A 14363-nucleotide genomic window follows, 5' to 3' on the forward strand; every position below is an offset into this window, starting at 1 on the left:
TTCAGGGTCACCAATATGTTAACTAACGTTGGTAACATACTAACATCTCTTGACCTAAGCCATAGCCATAGGTAAAGTGTAAATCAGGTCAGACCGATTATCTCAATTAATAATCCCGACAATCCGATCCATTGACATCTCTACCTGACTACCCTTACCCTTGGACAAGTTGGGGGGTTGAGATGGCTTCGGATCAGCTATCAATACACGGTCCCAAACGTCTTAGCCAACCATTGTAACCGCATATTGGGAACATGAAGTGTAGGGATGCAATTGGATTCTTCGAATCAGAATATATCTAAATCCAATCTGATGTTATTGATTCGATCCGATCCAAAGATTCCCTTAAGATCTTACATACATTGAATCCGATTCAGATTTGAATCATTATGGATGTTGGATATTTGAATTTGACTCGATTTGATTTAATTTAAAAAAATAATAAATTATTAAAAGGGAAAGAAAATATAAATATTTTTCAACTATTTTCATTATATATACATGTTTTTTATAAAAATAAAATAATGCAAAAGATTTACAGAAATACAATATAAACATATTTATAAATGGTTGAACGGATCCTTCAAGATTAGATAGGGATCATCCGAATTTTAATCAGGTCTTATTATCTGATACGATCCAAAAATTCTAAAGAGATATCCTAATCTAAAAAAATAGGATCGGATTTCAAATTTAGGATCGTGATCCAATCCATTTGCACTCAAGTTGAATCTCCTGCCCACAAGAATTCTACCCACATGACACTGCAGCTGTACAGAGGGAACATTTTCAGTATTTACATGTTACCATTCATGAGTAGATGTTTCCAATATACAGCAATGTCTTTGCATCCTTATTATCATGAATGACAATGGAAGGAGGGGAGTAGCTCCACAGCACATTCATAATACAAGAAATGATGAGACATCATTATCGTTGGGAGATAGTTATCAATACATGGCTGGTATGTGCTGTGGTACGTTGTGGGGCGCTACCTCGTGGTCGTGGGGGGCTGATGTGCATTGTGAGCTGCATTTAAATGTTGGGAGCGTTTTATTGGTGGGACGGGTTTTGAATTAGTGAATTCGGATCAGCCGATGGCAACAACGTACCAACCAGCAATGCAACCTCACATCGGGAATTGGTGTGACAATGAATCCAGTCGGTAGCAGATCGGGAATTGGTGTGACAACCAGCAATGCAACAACGTACCAACCAGCAATGCAACCTCACAGTGGCGGGTTGGGACAGTTTCGGACTTTCGGTAGCAGATCCCAACCCCGAATTGGTGTCCGGATCTGATTGGCTGTACAACTGCATCCGGTCCGGTCCTTTCAAAAGTGCCGTCTCCCTCCCTCATTTTCCCCGCCAAAATACAGGAGGAAGAATGGAAGATAGCCCTGCCGAAGTTAAACGGTGAGCAATTGAAATTTGATTGAAGTGTCAAAACTCAAAACCGCTGTGTAACAATGAATCCAGTCGAAGAGGAGGATTTCAACCCCGCAAATTCAACCTGGGATACTCAGAGCTTGAAACAGCTTTTATATGTAATGGAAGATCCAGAGGTACTCTGTCTCCCTCTCTCGAATTGTTTTCTAGTTCATCTTTTCTTTTTCTAATCTTGCCTGAAGGTTTTGGCTCGTCTATTCTATTTCTTAATCAAGTAGTGGCCTAGTGGGTTCTTACTCTTTTCGCATATAGTCAGAGACATTACAATTTGCCTAATTTGGTTTCTCTGTTTAAAAAATGATTCTTTTCACCTCTAATCATAGAAAATTTTGTTGGCGTTACAGGGAGAGTGATGCCTCAAAAAACTTTAAGAGATAGGATATTCCCACCTTGAATGGGAAAATCCTATACAACCAACAAGAGCAACTTTCCCTATTCTAATCTTCACTGTACCTGTTGTATTATCTACCCTCCCAAGCTCCTTTTATCCATGTTACCTTAGAAAGGACCCAAACCAAATCAAATCTTCTAGATTTTATTCTAATTTAATGACTTCACCAAAAATAAGATTTGTACTACACCTACTTTGCAAAGCTAAAGCTGCCAATTCAGGCTTCCCCAAATTGGCAGCATGTTGAAGACCCACTATAATAACCTTTGACCTCAAGGTTAGAACTCAGAAACCATTCCTGGTTTTTGTACAATTCATTCCGTGGCATCTCTGGACAGTAATTTTTTTTTTTTTTTTAATTTGATCGGTATCTGAAAAGGTTGGACCAATGCACTAAAATGCGTGACTGTAAGACATGATGTCTAAATATGTATCAGCCATTTATAAACGATTGTTTTCATTGCACAAGTTACTTTATAATCATAAGAGGGAAACTGCTTTGTACCACATTGTTTTGTCCTAGCTTCTTTTTCAAAAATGAAACATGAAATGCTAGATCAGATGAATCTTTCTTTGGGTAATTTCGCTTTGTTTTCTGTTTGTCCAATGCATTGGACAACCTTGTAGGATTGTAACTTTGAGAAGACATTTCCTTGGCTTCTTCATAGCCACTGAAATTTGGCAATGTGGCTGTAGGTCTACGTGTACAAAAATTCAATCTCCTTTTTAGAAGTTAGAACTGCCACTTTTTTATGTTGTCAGTTTGTCACTCGGCTTGTTGTTTCAACCTGTGTTGTGCCCACTGTAAACTCTTCTTTAGAGATTCTAGTACATTTTTCTTCTTTTGATCTGTAATAAGATCAAAGGAATTTTACTTAATCTGAAATAGAGTACTAACGAAGGAATACATAAAGCAATGAAATGCAAGGAATAAAAGAGGAATCTATATTTTTTTTCTTAAAGAAGCATATTGCATGCTCAGTTTTAGTAGCAACTCACCCTCTTCATTTTCAGGATTCTCATAAAGTCCACCCTCTTTTCTGTTTTCCCTCCTTTTCATTTTCACTCTGTTGAACAACATAAAATGGCTCTGGTACCATGTTAAACAACATGAAATGGCTCTGATACCATGTCAACTAACATAAAATAGAATAACACATCAAGGAGAAAACAAGAAGAAGAAATAGAGAAAACATCAAGATTTAATGTGATTCAGTTTGGTAGCCTACATCCACGAGAGAGGAAAAATATCCACTATAAGAACAAGAGATACATGACTTCACTTTCACACTCTCTCTCCCTCAAACCCTAATTTCACATAACCACTAGCTTAAATAAGCAATAGACCGAAATATATCAGAATTACATAGAAGCCTCTTTTTCTCCTATAAATACATATAGGTTCCCATAATTTATCAACGTTACAAATATACCCAAATACAACCAAATAAAATATTCTCTCAACACGCCCCCCTAAAACTCAAGGTGGGAAAACCAGTTTGAGTTTGCAAGTAAGGATGTTGAAGCAACCTTCATGGAAATGGTTTACTATTGAAGCAACAACAACCATAAACCTTGAGATGTTGAAGGGACCTCTAAAATAACAGTTTCACCAATATACCGAGGGAGATTCACACGTTCACCAATAAAGTTATCACCACACCACAAACCATTACCAACTCACAAAACCAGATGATACTTAAATTTTATTGAAAGCAAATTAATTGAAAGAGATGAGATGTTCCCACTTGGGGGGGGGGGGGGGGTCCTACTAAAGAGACCTCCCTCCGATTAAACTTATTTTATTAATGGCCCAAACTAAATCAGATCTACAATACTTTTATCATGCTAGCTTGTCTTCCCTAGAAGTAACATTGATGCTCTGCCTAGCATGCAATATTAACATTGCCAATACATGTTTTGCCAAATTAGGCACACACCAGAGAGTCTATCTGGACAGGAAATAAAGTGCTTCAACATAAAATTGTGGAGCAAAGACAAATTTCTAACCAAAAAAGAGAAAGAGAGGAAGAAGAGAAGAAGGAGAAGAAGAGGAGGAGAAACTGTCGAACTAAGGAGTCCAATCTCTCCCAGTCGACCAAATATTTATATGTTTACTAAATCAGGGTACAATGTCCAATATGCCCCTACTTAAGTGTGGGACATGTGACTTAAAAAGAAACTAAATTGTCAAAACACACCATAACATATAATGAAAAGACAAAACTATCCCTACTCAGCCAACTCTAACATTTCAAAATATCAATTTCTTGCAAATGGGGAAAATCATAAAGTGCATGCCAGGGGCATTTGAAATGCATCAAATCCCAAATTATGGTTCTTGCAAATGGAAGAAATTATTAATTCATTATGAATTTTTGTTGGATTAGTCATTTTGATTCTAGCAAAAAGGTTCTATATTCAAGGTTTTGGGGGTGAAAATATGGTCCTTTCTTCTGCCTTTTTATCAATAACATTTAGAAGTTTATATTGTCTCAACTTTTCAGGTTTTAAAGGCACCACTTCTCAGAAGTTTATATTGTCTTCTTGTCTACTTGTTTTCAAATTCATCATTGCATTGCTCTAACATTGAAGCGTTAAAAGATTTGAAAAGGGAGAGCCATCAGTTTGATTTGAAAGCAACATTTGCTGATATCTGTAAGCTCTCCAATTTTCTCTTCAAAGAACTCCAGAGGAAGTTTGAAAAGTTATCTGCTTGGCTCAATTCATCTGTAAATATGGCAACCGACCGAGCTAGACTTTGTTCAGATATTTTGACCCATCCAGAAGATCTAACTATGCTGTTAAGATGCTGTCTAATTACCCTGCTCTTGCTAGAGTTTGACCAAAGTTTTCTTTTAGAAAAATGCCAAGTTCTCCTTGAGGTACTTCGGAAAGTGTGCTCTCCAGATCTGTTATTATGTATTTCTGGTCATATGAAAGAAAATGAGAAAAGCACTATTAGCTTAAAGAGATCAGTTTCACAAGAGTGCATTTATGCTAGTAATAATAGTATCACCTCTGTGTCTGTGGTTGAGGAATTCAACGCTTCCATGTCTTTAGCTAAGCAGCCTTGTTCACTCATTCCTATTCTTTGCTTGATGCTTGAGGTAATATTGTTGATTCCATCTTTTTCATTTATTTAACTATTACTATCAAGCATGCATTGTTAAATGCTAATTGAATATAGAATTTAATATACAAACTAGGCATCATATTTCTTGATTAAGGACATCAAATCCGTTTATAGAAGACTCAGTGACATTCTTAGAATAATCCTTATGTATGTCAGATAAATGTATGTGTAGGATCAACCTAGGGGATCTTACTAATTTAATAGACCATGCACCACTTTTCTCACCTTATTGTATTAGATGTATTGGATGTTAGGTCTTCCCTGTTTTGTTGTATTATCCTTAATGTCCAAAAAATGGTTTTGCCTTTGTACATGTATTCTTTTTTTTTTCTCCTTTTGCTCCATTCCAACATTTGAGACTTTTAACTTTCTACCTGATGGATATTTATGGTTTGAGTGTTGATCGTTTTCAAAGGCCATTATTTGGTGCAATGGTAAAATCTTGGGCTGACAAGTGTGAGAACACAGGTTCAAGTATGAGAGCGGCCACTTTGTGCTATAAAAGTCTGGTGGTTCAGTCATTTGGTTTTTATCCAGTCCACCCATCCCAAGACTTTTTAGATAGCTTGGGCCATCATTGGATAATGGCCTTCTGAATGTTGGTCCTTTTCAATGTTAAATTAATAATGCAATTTTTGTTCATAAATAATGTTCTCAATTATTTAAAAGATAGGAAATTATATAAGGCTTAAAAAAATTAGGAGTTTTAAGTTAAACTGGATCCTGAGAAAGCTTTACAATGACATGCAATAATCAGTGTAATTCTTTTAAAGCTCAAGTGCCTTTATTAATTGTATACTAAAGGAACTTTTATGTACCTTCTTTTCCATGAAAACCTTGTTGGCAACATCTCCAGGTCTTTGCAGATGAGCTTTTGGTGCATAGACGTTTGAGACAATATTTTATAGTAATAGATTCTGTTTCTTGCATGGGTGAAAATTTGTTTATATGTGATAGTAGTCATGGTGATAGCAATGATGTGTTGGAGGTGGTATCTGCTCATTTTCTCCTTTCAGTCTCTGACAAGCAACAATTTAACAAGTTCTTGAGCACATTATTTTGGTTTCATGACAAGGAACTCAGATTTCCAGAACTGAGCTTGACAGCAGCTATAGTATTGCTTGGAACTCCCACAGTGTTTTCTGCACCACCAATATTCCAAGTACATCTCATTTCCTTGATTTCCAGAGCTGTTGGCATTGTCAGGGATCCAGAGGACACACGATTAAATCCCAGAGCTAAGAATTGCTACATATCAGCATTTGAACATTCAGTCATCTTGTACAATTTACATATTTCTAGTTTGGAATTTGGCAGCAATCATTTTGGAGGTAACATTAAATTGGTTGATAAACCATGTATACTGGGAGGGTGTCAACCATCTTTTCAATCTAATGTTCGACCAGTCACATATAATAGAATTAATCATGAAATCCCCAAGTCAACTTGCTCTTGGCATTCTGGTGTTCATGAATCTTACTCCAAAATGACATCTGGTATAATGAGTGTCTCTATTGCATACATGACAGAGAACCTGTACATTCTTGACAAGACATGCAGAGATGAGATTTTCTCAATTCTAAAGTATATCATATCAAGGATCCTCTCAAATGAAATTGCTTTTAATGTATTGAATAAAGATGTAAATGGAATTTCAGAAAAAATGTATCTTCTTGCATCTATACTAAAGTTAATGAGCAGCTCATTGCTGCAAATTGTTTGGTGGCTGAAACAAAATGGAAGTTCAGGTTGTCAAAAAACATTGGAAGATTATCCTTCATGTAGAGAATATGATTTTATAATGGGTATAATTGGTTGCTTTCAACAGTACAGTGTCAGTCAGCCAATCCAACTCATCTTTTCTGATGCAAGGGGAGTATACCCAGGCAGACATAAGGAGTCGATAGTGATGCTCATACACATGGCAGGATTGTTGTTGTTTAGTTTTAATAGTGGGCTGGAATTCCTGTGGAAGAGTTGCATATTCATGATGATGACAATTATGAATCTAATTACTTTTGAAGAGGGTAATGTGGATGGGTTGAGGTCACTTCTTGGCTTTGAAAAGGAATCTGCTCAGCCTTTTGTTGATAAATCCCCAGAGGTGATTCTTTTTGTTCTTTATCCAACGTGCTGGTTGAGTTATGTTTTTCCTTATTTGTCAGTTTGTTCCGTGTTATCCATTAGTTACTTCTAAAACTCCTGACTTATAATGCAGGTTCTAATTGAAATAAGTTCTAGCGCCATAGTTGCAAGGCAATTCCAAAAAATTAAGATGACGTACTTGAGGTATGCAATATCCGTTAAGTTATGGGAGATAACATTGACTTCATTCTGTAAATTGAAGAGAAAGAACTATCTACTGATGAAATATGTAACTAAGAGGATTTCTATTTTCTAATACGTCACCCGGAAATACAGGCTGAATTTTGGCTTTTGATCAAATTTTTAATGGCTAAAAGTAGGGGTGTCAAAAGGGTCAGGTTAAACGGGTAAATCCGACTTGACCTGACCATATGGGATCAGGTTTTGGGTAGGCTTTTCTAGCACAGAGTTGGGTTAGGGTTCTGAGATGTCAACCCAAGGTAGGTATTGGGTTTCATTAATAATTACGAATTCCTGTAGTACTTTGATAATTTTGAATGCTTGGCTAAGATTATCCAATTAAGTTGATATTTTGCACTGTAACTTGAGTGGGATGTTGTAATGATCTGTCAGTCGCTACTCATCCATGTTACAGTGATTATTAAGTTGAAATGGCGGATGATGCTGGGGAGAATGGGTTAAAATAAGGATTCTTCTTCTTCTTTTTTTTTTTTCTGTCATTATCCTTGTATCTTACAGTGGTGGCTGGACTCCTATTTAATAGGGAAGTTTCACTATATGACGAGCTGCCAAAATCCCGTCTTTAGCCTTCATCCCTCAGCAATGTTTTTTCCCTTTGCAGATCAAAGGCTCTCACAAGATACATTGCAGGAGAAGAAGTTGTCCAATCAGAAACTTTAGAAAATACACTGGTCCTTGGGGATGTAGAGTCTCAGTGTGTTCTTGGCATAGAGGAAGAGGATACCTGTAATGGTGAAAATTTTATCAAACTCATACAAGGAGGCCATCCAAAATCTGATTTGGATGATTTGGTTGATTTCGTCGAGTGCAAACAAGGTAAGGATTATTCCAAGTGGTTGAAGGATCGAGAAAGGTTTCGGAAGTGGAAATCTGAGAAAGTGGCAACCGCAAGTCAACAAAGAAAGAAAACTTTGCGGAAGTTTCTGACTGGAAAATGAGCACAGTTTTTTATTTTTTTACGGATTATAATTTGGATAGAAAATCTGTGGACAAACATGTATAAGAAGGTCATAATTTATCAGCAGGACTCTCTTTTTAATTGTATTTTAATGCTGTATTTTTAAGAGGCACAAGTTTTTTCACATGGTTCCCTTGTCATTTTCTTCGTGAAATGCCTCTTCATCAGATTCTGTTGACAACGTAAGTAGGGCTGTAGGTTTATAACCGATTTAGGGTTACCACATCCAACCAAATAGGGCTGCAAATGGTATATTGTCCCAATTTGAATTCAATCTCATCAAGGGTGATACGGATTTAATCGGTTGACTTGGATAATAGTCTTAACTATTGAACCACTCGACTCGGGTAAACACTTCACAGTTCAATAACGAAAATAGTTAATTGGTTGGTGGGGACTGGAGAGAGAGAGAGATACGATGTCCGATTCAGAGAAAGAGAGAGCAGAGGGAGGAGGCAACCACTGGTCCGTCACTCTTTAACTGCCTTTCTCATTCTTTCCTCTCTAATGGCGTACATATTTTCCTTATCTAACCTAATTTGCAATAACTGCTGAGATTCAATATACCATATAAAATTGAATCCGTCCGACCCAGATGATTGAACTACTGACCCGATAACCAGAGGAAAAAGTAGTTCCTTTTCTAGGTTGGTTTTTTGAAACCTTAGATAACACAGCCATGACAACGGGAAAGTTGGAAGATATGCTGGTTTGGAGCTTAAAACTTGGAATAATGCTTGAATACTTCTCTTCTAAATATTTGAATCATGTTACTTGTATTTGTCAAATTGGTCGTAAGGCATCCTTTCTATTGAGGAGGAGAAAGGCAGATTCTGCATGCATTGTACCAATGGGCCTAGTATGCACCCTGTCATTAACCCATTGATTGGATCTAGCATATAGCACTTGGATTTCATTGGGGGCTAAAATTGCATCACCAATGCCAATAAATATAATAATATAATAATAAAATAGTGATATATTAATAATTAAATAATAATAACTGCCAGATTTGGGACAGAAAAAGAAATATTCATATCACTACATTGGCATGCACATCCTAAATGCAAGTAGAAATGCCTCGACTAACCGTTCAACCTAAGAGCTTAAGCGGTTAAGTGAGGCCTCTAAATAGGTTTTTATTCTCATGTGAAAGACCATTGGACTTGAAACATGGATAAATACAGGCCCATCAAAGTTGAACACTAGACAACTTAGTCAAACAGGCTCAGGAACCATTCAACCTAAAAGCTCAAGCTGCTAAGTGAGGTACCTGAATAGGTTTTTATTCTTTAGCAAAATGATTTAATTTTTCTTATATGTTTTTCACAATTTTGGAAAATATAACCATCTTGCATTGTGTAGAAAATAGTGTATGTCGGGTTCTTCTTATATAGGCCATTTAGCTTTTAAGCAAAGGAACCAACTTAATGGGATAATATAAAATTCCTGAAGCCAATTATTGTTTATTTATTTATTTTCTAGTCTTTTATTAATATAGTAACGAGGTTACAACGTAGATGAATTTATTGGTGCATTAGAAACGAGGTTACCTCTAATGCTATAAGATTCAGGTTCAGGGGGTGGAATGCCTGAACATCCACCAGTTCAGAAAGCATCAGGGGGACACTTCTAGATGATTGCACAAGCTATAAATTAGACAGAACAGTCAGATGTTGAATGGGGTTAAGTTTGAAAAAGAAGCTTAAATACGCGATGAAATCAACTGGGCTAGAATTTGGACCAAAAGAAAATACACTGCGGCCTTGATGTTGCTTTACTTTTCAGTTGAGATTCCGAGCAACATTATACAGGTTATACCAGTTACAATTGTTGATAATAATAATAACAGGTTTTAGCAGAAGACATTGCCTGTGGCTCATGTTAGGCTTCATTAATCACCTATTCATTCCATTATTTGCAATAAGCTAAGAAGCTGCTTAATCTTCTTAAAAGAAGTGGTATTACTCTAGTGCCCAGCAAGGATGATGATGAAATAGAAAGCTAATTAGTTCACCCCATACCCATGTTACAATTACTAGATGTCAGTACATATTCTGTTTATTGTTATTCTGCCTGTCATGCCCTCTTGATTGTTTTTGGACGAGCCCTCTCCAATGTTTCCTCTACTAATTCTAATTGTGTACCATTTTATATTTGTGCTTCATCGACACTTGTTTTTCAAAAAGTTGTGTTTCTTTCACTAAAATACAATGGGCGAAGGGAGCTTCTAATAATTTCTGAGGAGATTATGTCTATACCAAAAGGCCCAAACCCTCTGCGTTTACCTTCTGATTTGGCCAGGTATTGATGAGAACTCAAAATGCAGAATTTCGTTATGTGCCTTAGGAGCTCACTCCTAAAAGCCTGCTGTTAGAGGGAGGGAACCCAGAAACATATACACCCTACAACGGCATCCCATATTACCGATGAGGGACTAATGAATCGTAACATTTCACCACGCTCTACAGTCCTGGCACTCACACAGGCTGGCTTTGCACTAGTCCCCCTAATCCCAACCAAACAACGCAATACCAACATCATCACCTGCGCCGCACGATTGCAACTGGGAGGCATAGTGTAAGCTCTGATACCATCTGTTATGTGCCTTAGGAAAACTCACCCCTAAAAGCTAGCTGTTAAAGGGAACCCAGACACATACACCCCACAACGGCATCCCATACTACCGATGTGGGACTAATGAATCGTAACAAATTTACTTTACAATTTTAGGATGTAATCTTAAGATAGAATGGTCTATTGACCTGCATGTGGGGTCGATTGACAGGCTGTGGTTGTGGATGGTGACTAGAAATTCTTGATTTTCAGATCTGGTTTAGAGCCACCGCCGATGGTTTATGCATGGGGTACGGGGGAACCAGCGTTAGAGCTGATCAATTGATAATCAAAATCAAAAGAAGACATACTTTAGCTAAAGCACTTCCCCTGTTGCACTTTGTGCTTTTCGTTATAAAGGGTTCTCAAGAGTCAAGATGCTCTTTCATTTTCATCACTCTGGGATTGCTCTATTTTCCAGAGTTAAGACTCGGACTGGAGTGGATGGTTGAACCAGTGACCTGGCACCTCAGTCGCTTAAAGGGGTCCCAGATTATTTAGGGGTGATCCGATCCTATTTGGTCGAATTCGGATCATCCCTGTTCAGATATTTGAATTGGATAATAGGACTCAATCAGAAACCGGATCGGATTCAGACCGATCCGATATACATTATATGCTTATAAATATAAATATATAAAACATATATATGTTCTTTTTTATTTATAAATATATTTTTTATAAATGTTATATTATTTTTTTATAAAAACATATATATTTATGATGAAAATAATTAAAAAATACTTATATTTTTTGTTTTTACTTTATATAAATTAGTATATTTTAATTTTCTTTTAATAATTTGTTATTTTTTAAAGAAAACAAATCAAATCAGATCAGATTTGAAGGTCCAACTTACCGATAGGATTCGAATTCAAATTGAGTCCTATCAGATCTAATTGGATCTTCAGATCATATCGAACGGATCAGATTCGAATATGCCTTGATTCAAATCCCATCCAATCCATTTGCATTCCTATGGTTTTCAGTCGGAATGAAATATCTGGTAAAACCATGACCCAGAAAGCAATCCAGTTTTTTGCCTGGTCCTGGTCCGACAAAATTGCTATTTTCTCTGTACAAAGCAAAATAACAGGAGAATTGTGGGTTCCAAGGTATCAAACTAATCAAATAGTACTCAGAGCCACACTGGAGGGAACCACAAGCCAGTAGATTAGATAGGGTTGATAAAAAATTCAGTCCCTAAACAGGATTCATGTAGCCAACCCCATATGCTTGGATGGTGTGATGATGATGATGAATCCACTTTTAAATTTCATCCAGAAAATTTTGATTTGCTTCTAATTTTATTAACAGTATTTGCAGGTTTTACATCTATGGCAGATCATTTACTCCTTTTGCTCAAAGATGCTTAAGGATTTTTAGCATCAATGGATATGGGGGTGAGGAAACTCGTAATTGAAGGAGATTCCAAAGTTGTCATATGCGAGTTGCTGTAGGTTGAAAGTGCTCCATTGACTCTTGGTAGTGATATCAAAAGATTCAGATGGTTTTCAAAGGGCATGCAAACAATAATTCAATGGGCTCGAAGATCGACAAATAATTTGGCTGATCATCTAGCTAAACAAGGGGTTAACACTTGACAGAGGGCAACATTTATAGGTTCAGTTGTAATTTAAATTGATGGGATGAGATAGCAGGAATATTCTCTTAAAGTCTATGTCCAAGGTCAACCTGAATAATTATTCCAGTTTTGGCAGTCTCACCATATAAAGCAGCATTTCTCTAATAAAACTAGACAGATACTCGAACACAAGAAGACCAAACTAAAATCGCCTTTGAGACACAGATGCCACAAAATTCATGAGACAAAAGTATAATAAGATCAAGGAATCAAACTTTTTTATACTGCTTTATCTCTTTAATTACTCCTCCTGTAAGTGTATCCACGTCATGGTTCTTCCCGAAAAATTTTACAAACTCCATGTCTGGTCCCATCAAGTACCTAAAAAAGACTTGCAGAAATAAGCTTGCAGTCATGTCAAATCAGGTTCAATCTGGATTGTAGATCGGCTCTACAAGGATACAAATGACTACTCATTTTTGCCACATCACAAAACCCCAAAAAAAAGATATCATTCTGATAAGAGTTCATTATATTAAGGAAGAATACTTGGTGACTGATGAAAAGAAAAACTTGCATTTGGAAGATAAAAGGGTCATTATCCAATGTTGGTCCAGATTATCCAGGGTAGCCTAGTTACCTAACCTTTTATCTTGCATTAAGTATCTGCTAAGACTGGAACCCACTTTTCTCATGCTTACTGCCCAATATTTTACCATTGCACTTGCTTGGCCTTTTAAAAGGGTCATTACATAATGTTGGTCCTGGCTAGCCGTCAATACTCAAACAGGTCACATCCAAGTACCCCAAACCCAACCTGACTAAATGAAAAGAGTAATTCACCCAGCCCTATAGGGTAACAACCAAATCTGATCTGGCCCATAAAAAGAGTATGCTATTCTTAATGAAGATTATACTTACAAATTTTTCAATGTTACTATCTGACTAGTTATAGAAGATTTATGAACATTTCATTGTAACTATCTGTCACCATTACACCAAGGCCCACCCTCAAGCTTCTGGCTTTCATCAAATTCCAAACTACTGAAATCTCTATTCAGTGTTCCTAACGTTCAATTCAGACAATAGTTTTTTATATTTCATCATTGATTCCCTATCTTATTTCTTTCTACTTGATTATAAATTCCCATATTCCTCTGTATTTAAATTGGTTCGCCATAGTGAAGAGAAAATTCTCGATACACAACTAGATTGAGGAAGGATCAAATTGAAGGTAGTTGACGCAAGGAAGTGAGCAGCATTCATGGGGTAGCAAGCAATGGATGGGACTCTGGGATTGTGGCAAGGACTACAAGAGCAGCACCTTGGAAAGCTATTCAAGCTATTTTGCCTTTGTTCTCTTCATGGATTAGGTATGCCCTGCATTCAGGTAATCTCATTAATTTTTGGGAACATACTGGATTGGGGATTCTCCTTTAAAAGATCAATTTCCGAATCTTTTCACCCTTTCCACTCTTAAAAACCAGCCATTCTCCTCCTTCCTTGTTCCTTCCAACTCAACCTCTGGGTTCAGTTGGAATTTGGGCTTTAGAAGGGAAATTAGGGACACAGAATTTGATAATGTCCTATCCTTGCTATCTATTCTTGAAGGGGTTTTTTTAGAGCCTATAAAGACAGATAGCAGAATTTGGTCTCTCACCCCTTCCAGTTCCTTCACACGTGCTTCCTTCTTTAAAGCTTTAGTCCAACCTTCTTCTTTGGGACTGTCCTTCCTTGTTAAAGAGGTGTGGTGTCTTCCTATACCCCCTAAGGTTGGGAATTTGTGTTGGGAAGCCTTTCTGGAAAGAGTTAATATATGTGATCTACTTCAAAGAAAAAGACCCAACAACTCTCTACAAAGCCGATGGTGAGTCTGAATACC

General features: G+C 36.9%; 2 protein-coding genes across 3 annotated transcripts in view; one reads left to right on the forward strand and one right to left on the reverse strand.

The window, feature by feature from the left end:
- Positions 1-137: 137 nt before the first annotated feature.
- LOC104596352 (uncharacterized) lies at positions 138-8404 on the forward strand. Of its 2 annotated transcripts, none has more exons than XM_010257451.3 (5): positions 138-1565; positions 4348-4950; positions 5833-7080; positions 7195-7265; positions 7924-8404. In XM_010257451.3, exons 1-5 carry the CDS (start codon positions 1470-1472, stop codon positions 8258-8260), a joined length of 2355 nt encoding a protein of 784 aa, XP_010255753.2. In that variant the 5' UTR covers positions 138-1469; the 3' UTR covers positions 8261-8404. The 2 variants fall into 2 exon arrangements, with proteins under 2 accessions (XP_010255753.2, XP_010255754.2); XM_010257452.3 differs by having other exon boundaries at positions 6052-7080.
- Positions 8405-12553: 4149 nt separating this feature from the next.
- Positions 12554-14363, reverse strand: part of LOC104596351 (cytochrome c oxidase assembly factor HCC1) — a 39551-nt gene continuing 37741 nt past the window's right edge. Inside the window, exon 7 of the mRNA XM_088895328.1 lies at positions 12554-12862. Within this exon, the coding sequence (XP_088751454.1) occupies positions 12751-12862 (112 nt within the window). The 3' untranslated portion in view covers positions 12554-12750. The remainder of the gene's footprint in view (positions 12863-14363) is intronic.

This window comes from Nelumbo nucifera, chromosome 1 (assembly GCF_055504915.1).
Source record: "Nelumbo nucifera cultivar China Antique chromosome 1, China Antique-T2T, whole genome shotgun sequence".
In the NCBI taxonomy this organism is placed as follows: Eukaryota; Viridiplantae; Streptophyta; class Magnoliopsida; order Proteales; family Nelumbonaceae; genus Nelumbo; species Nelumbo nucifera.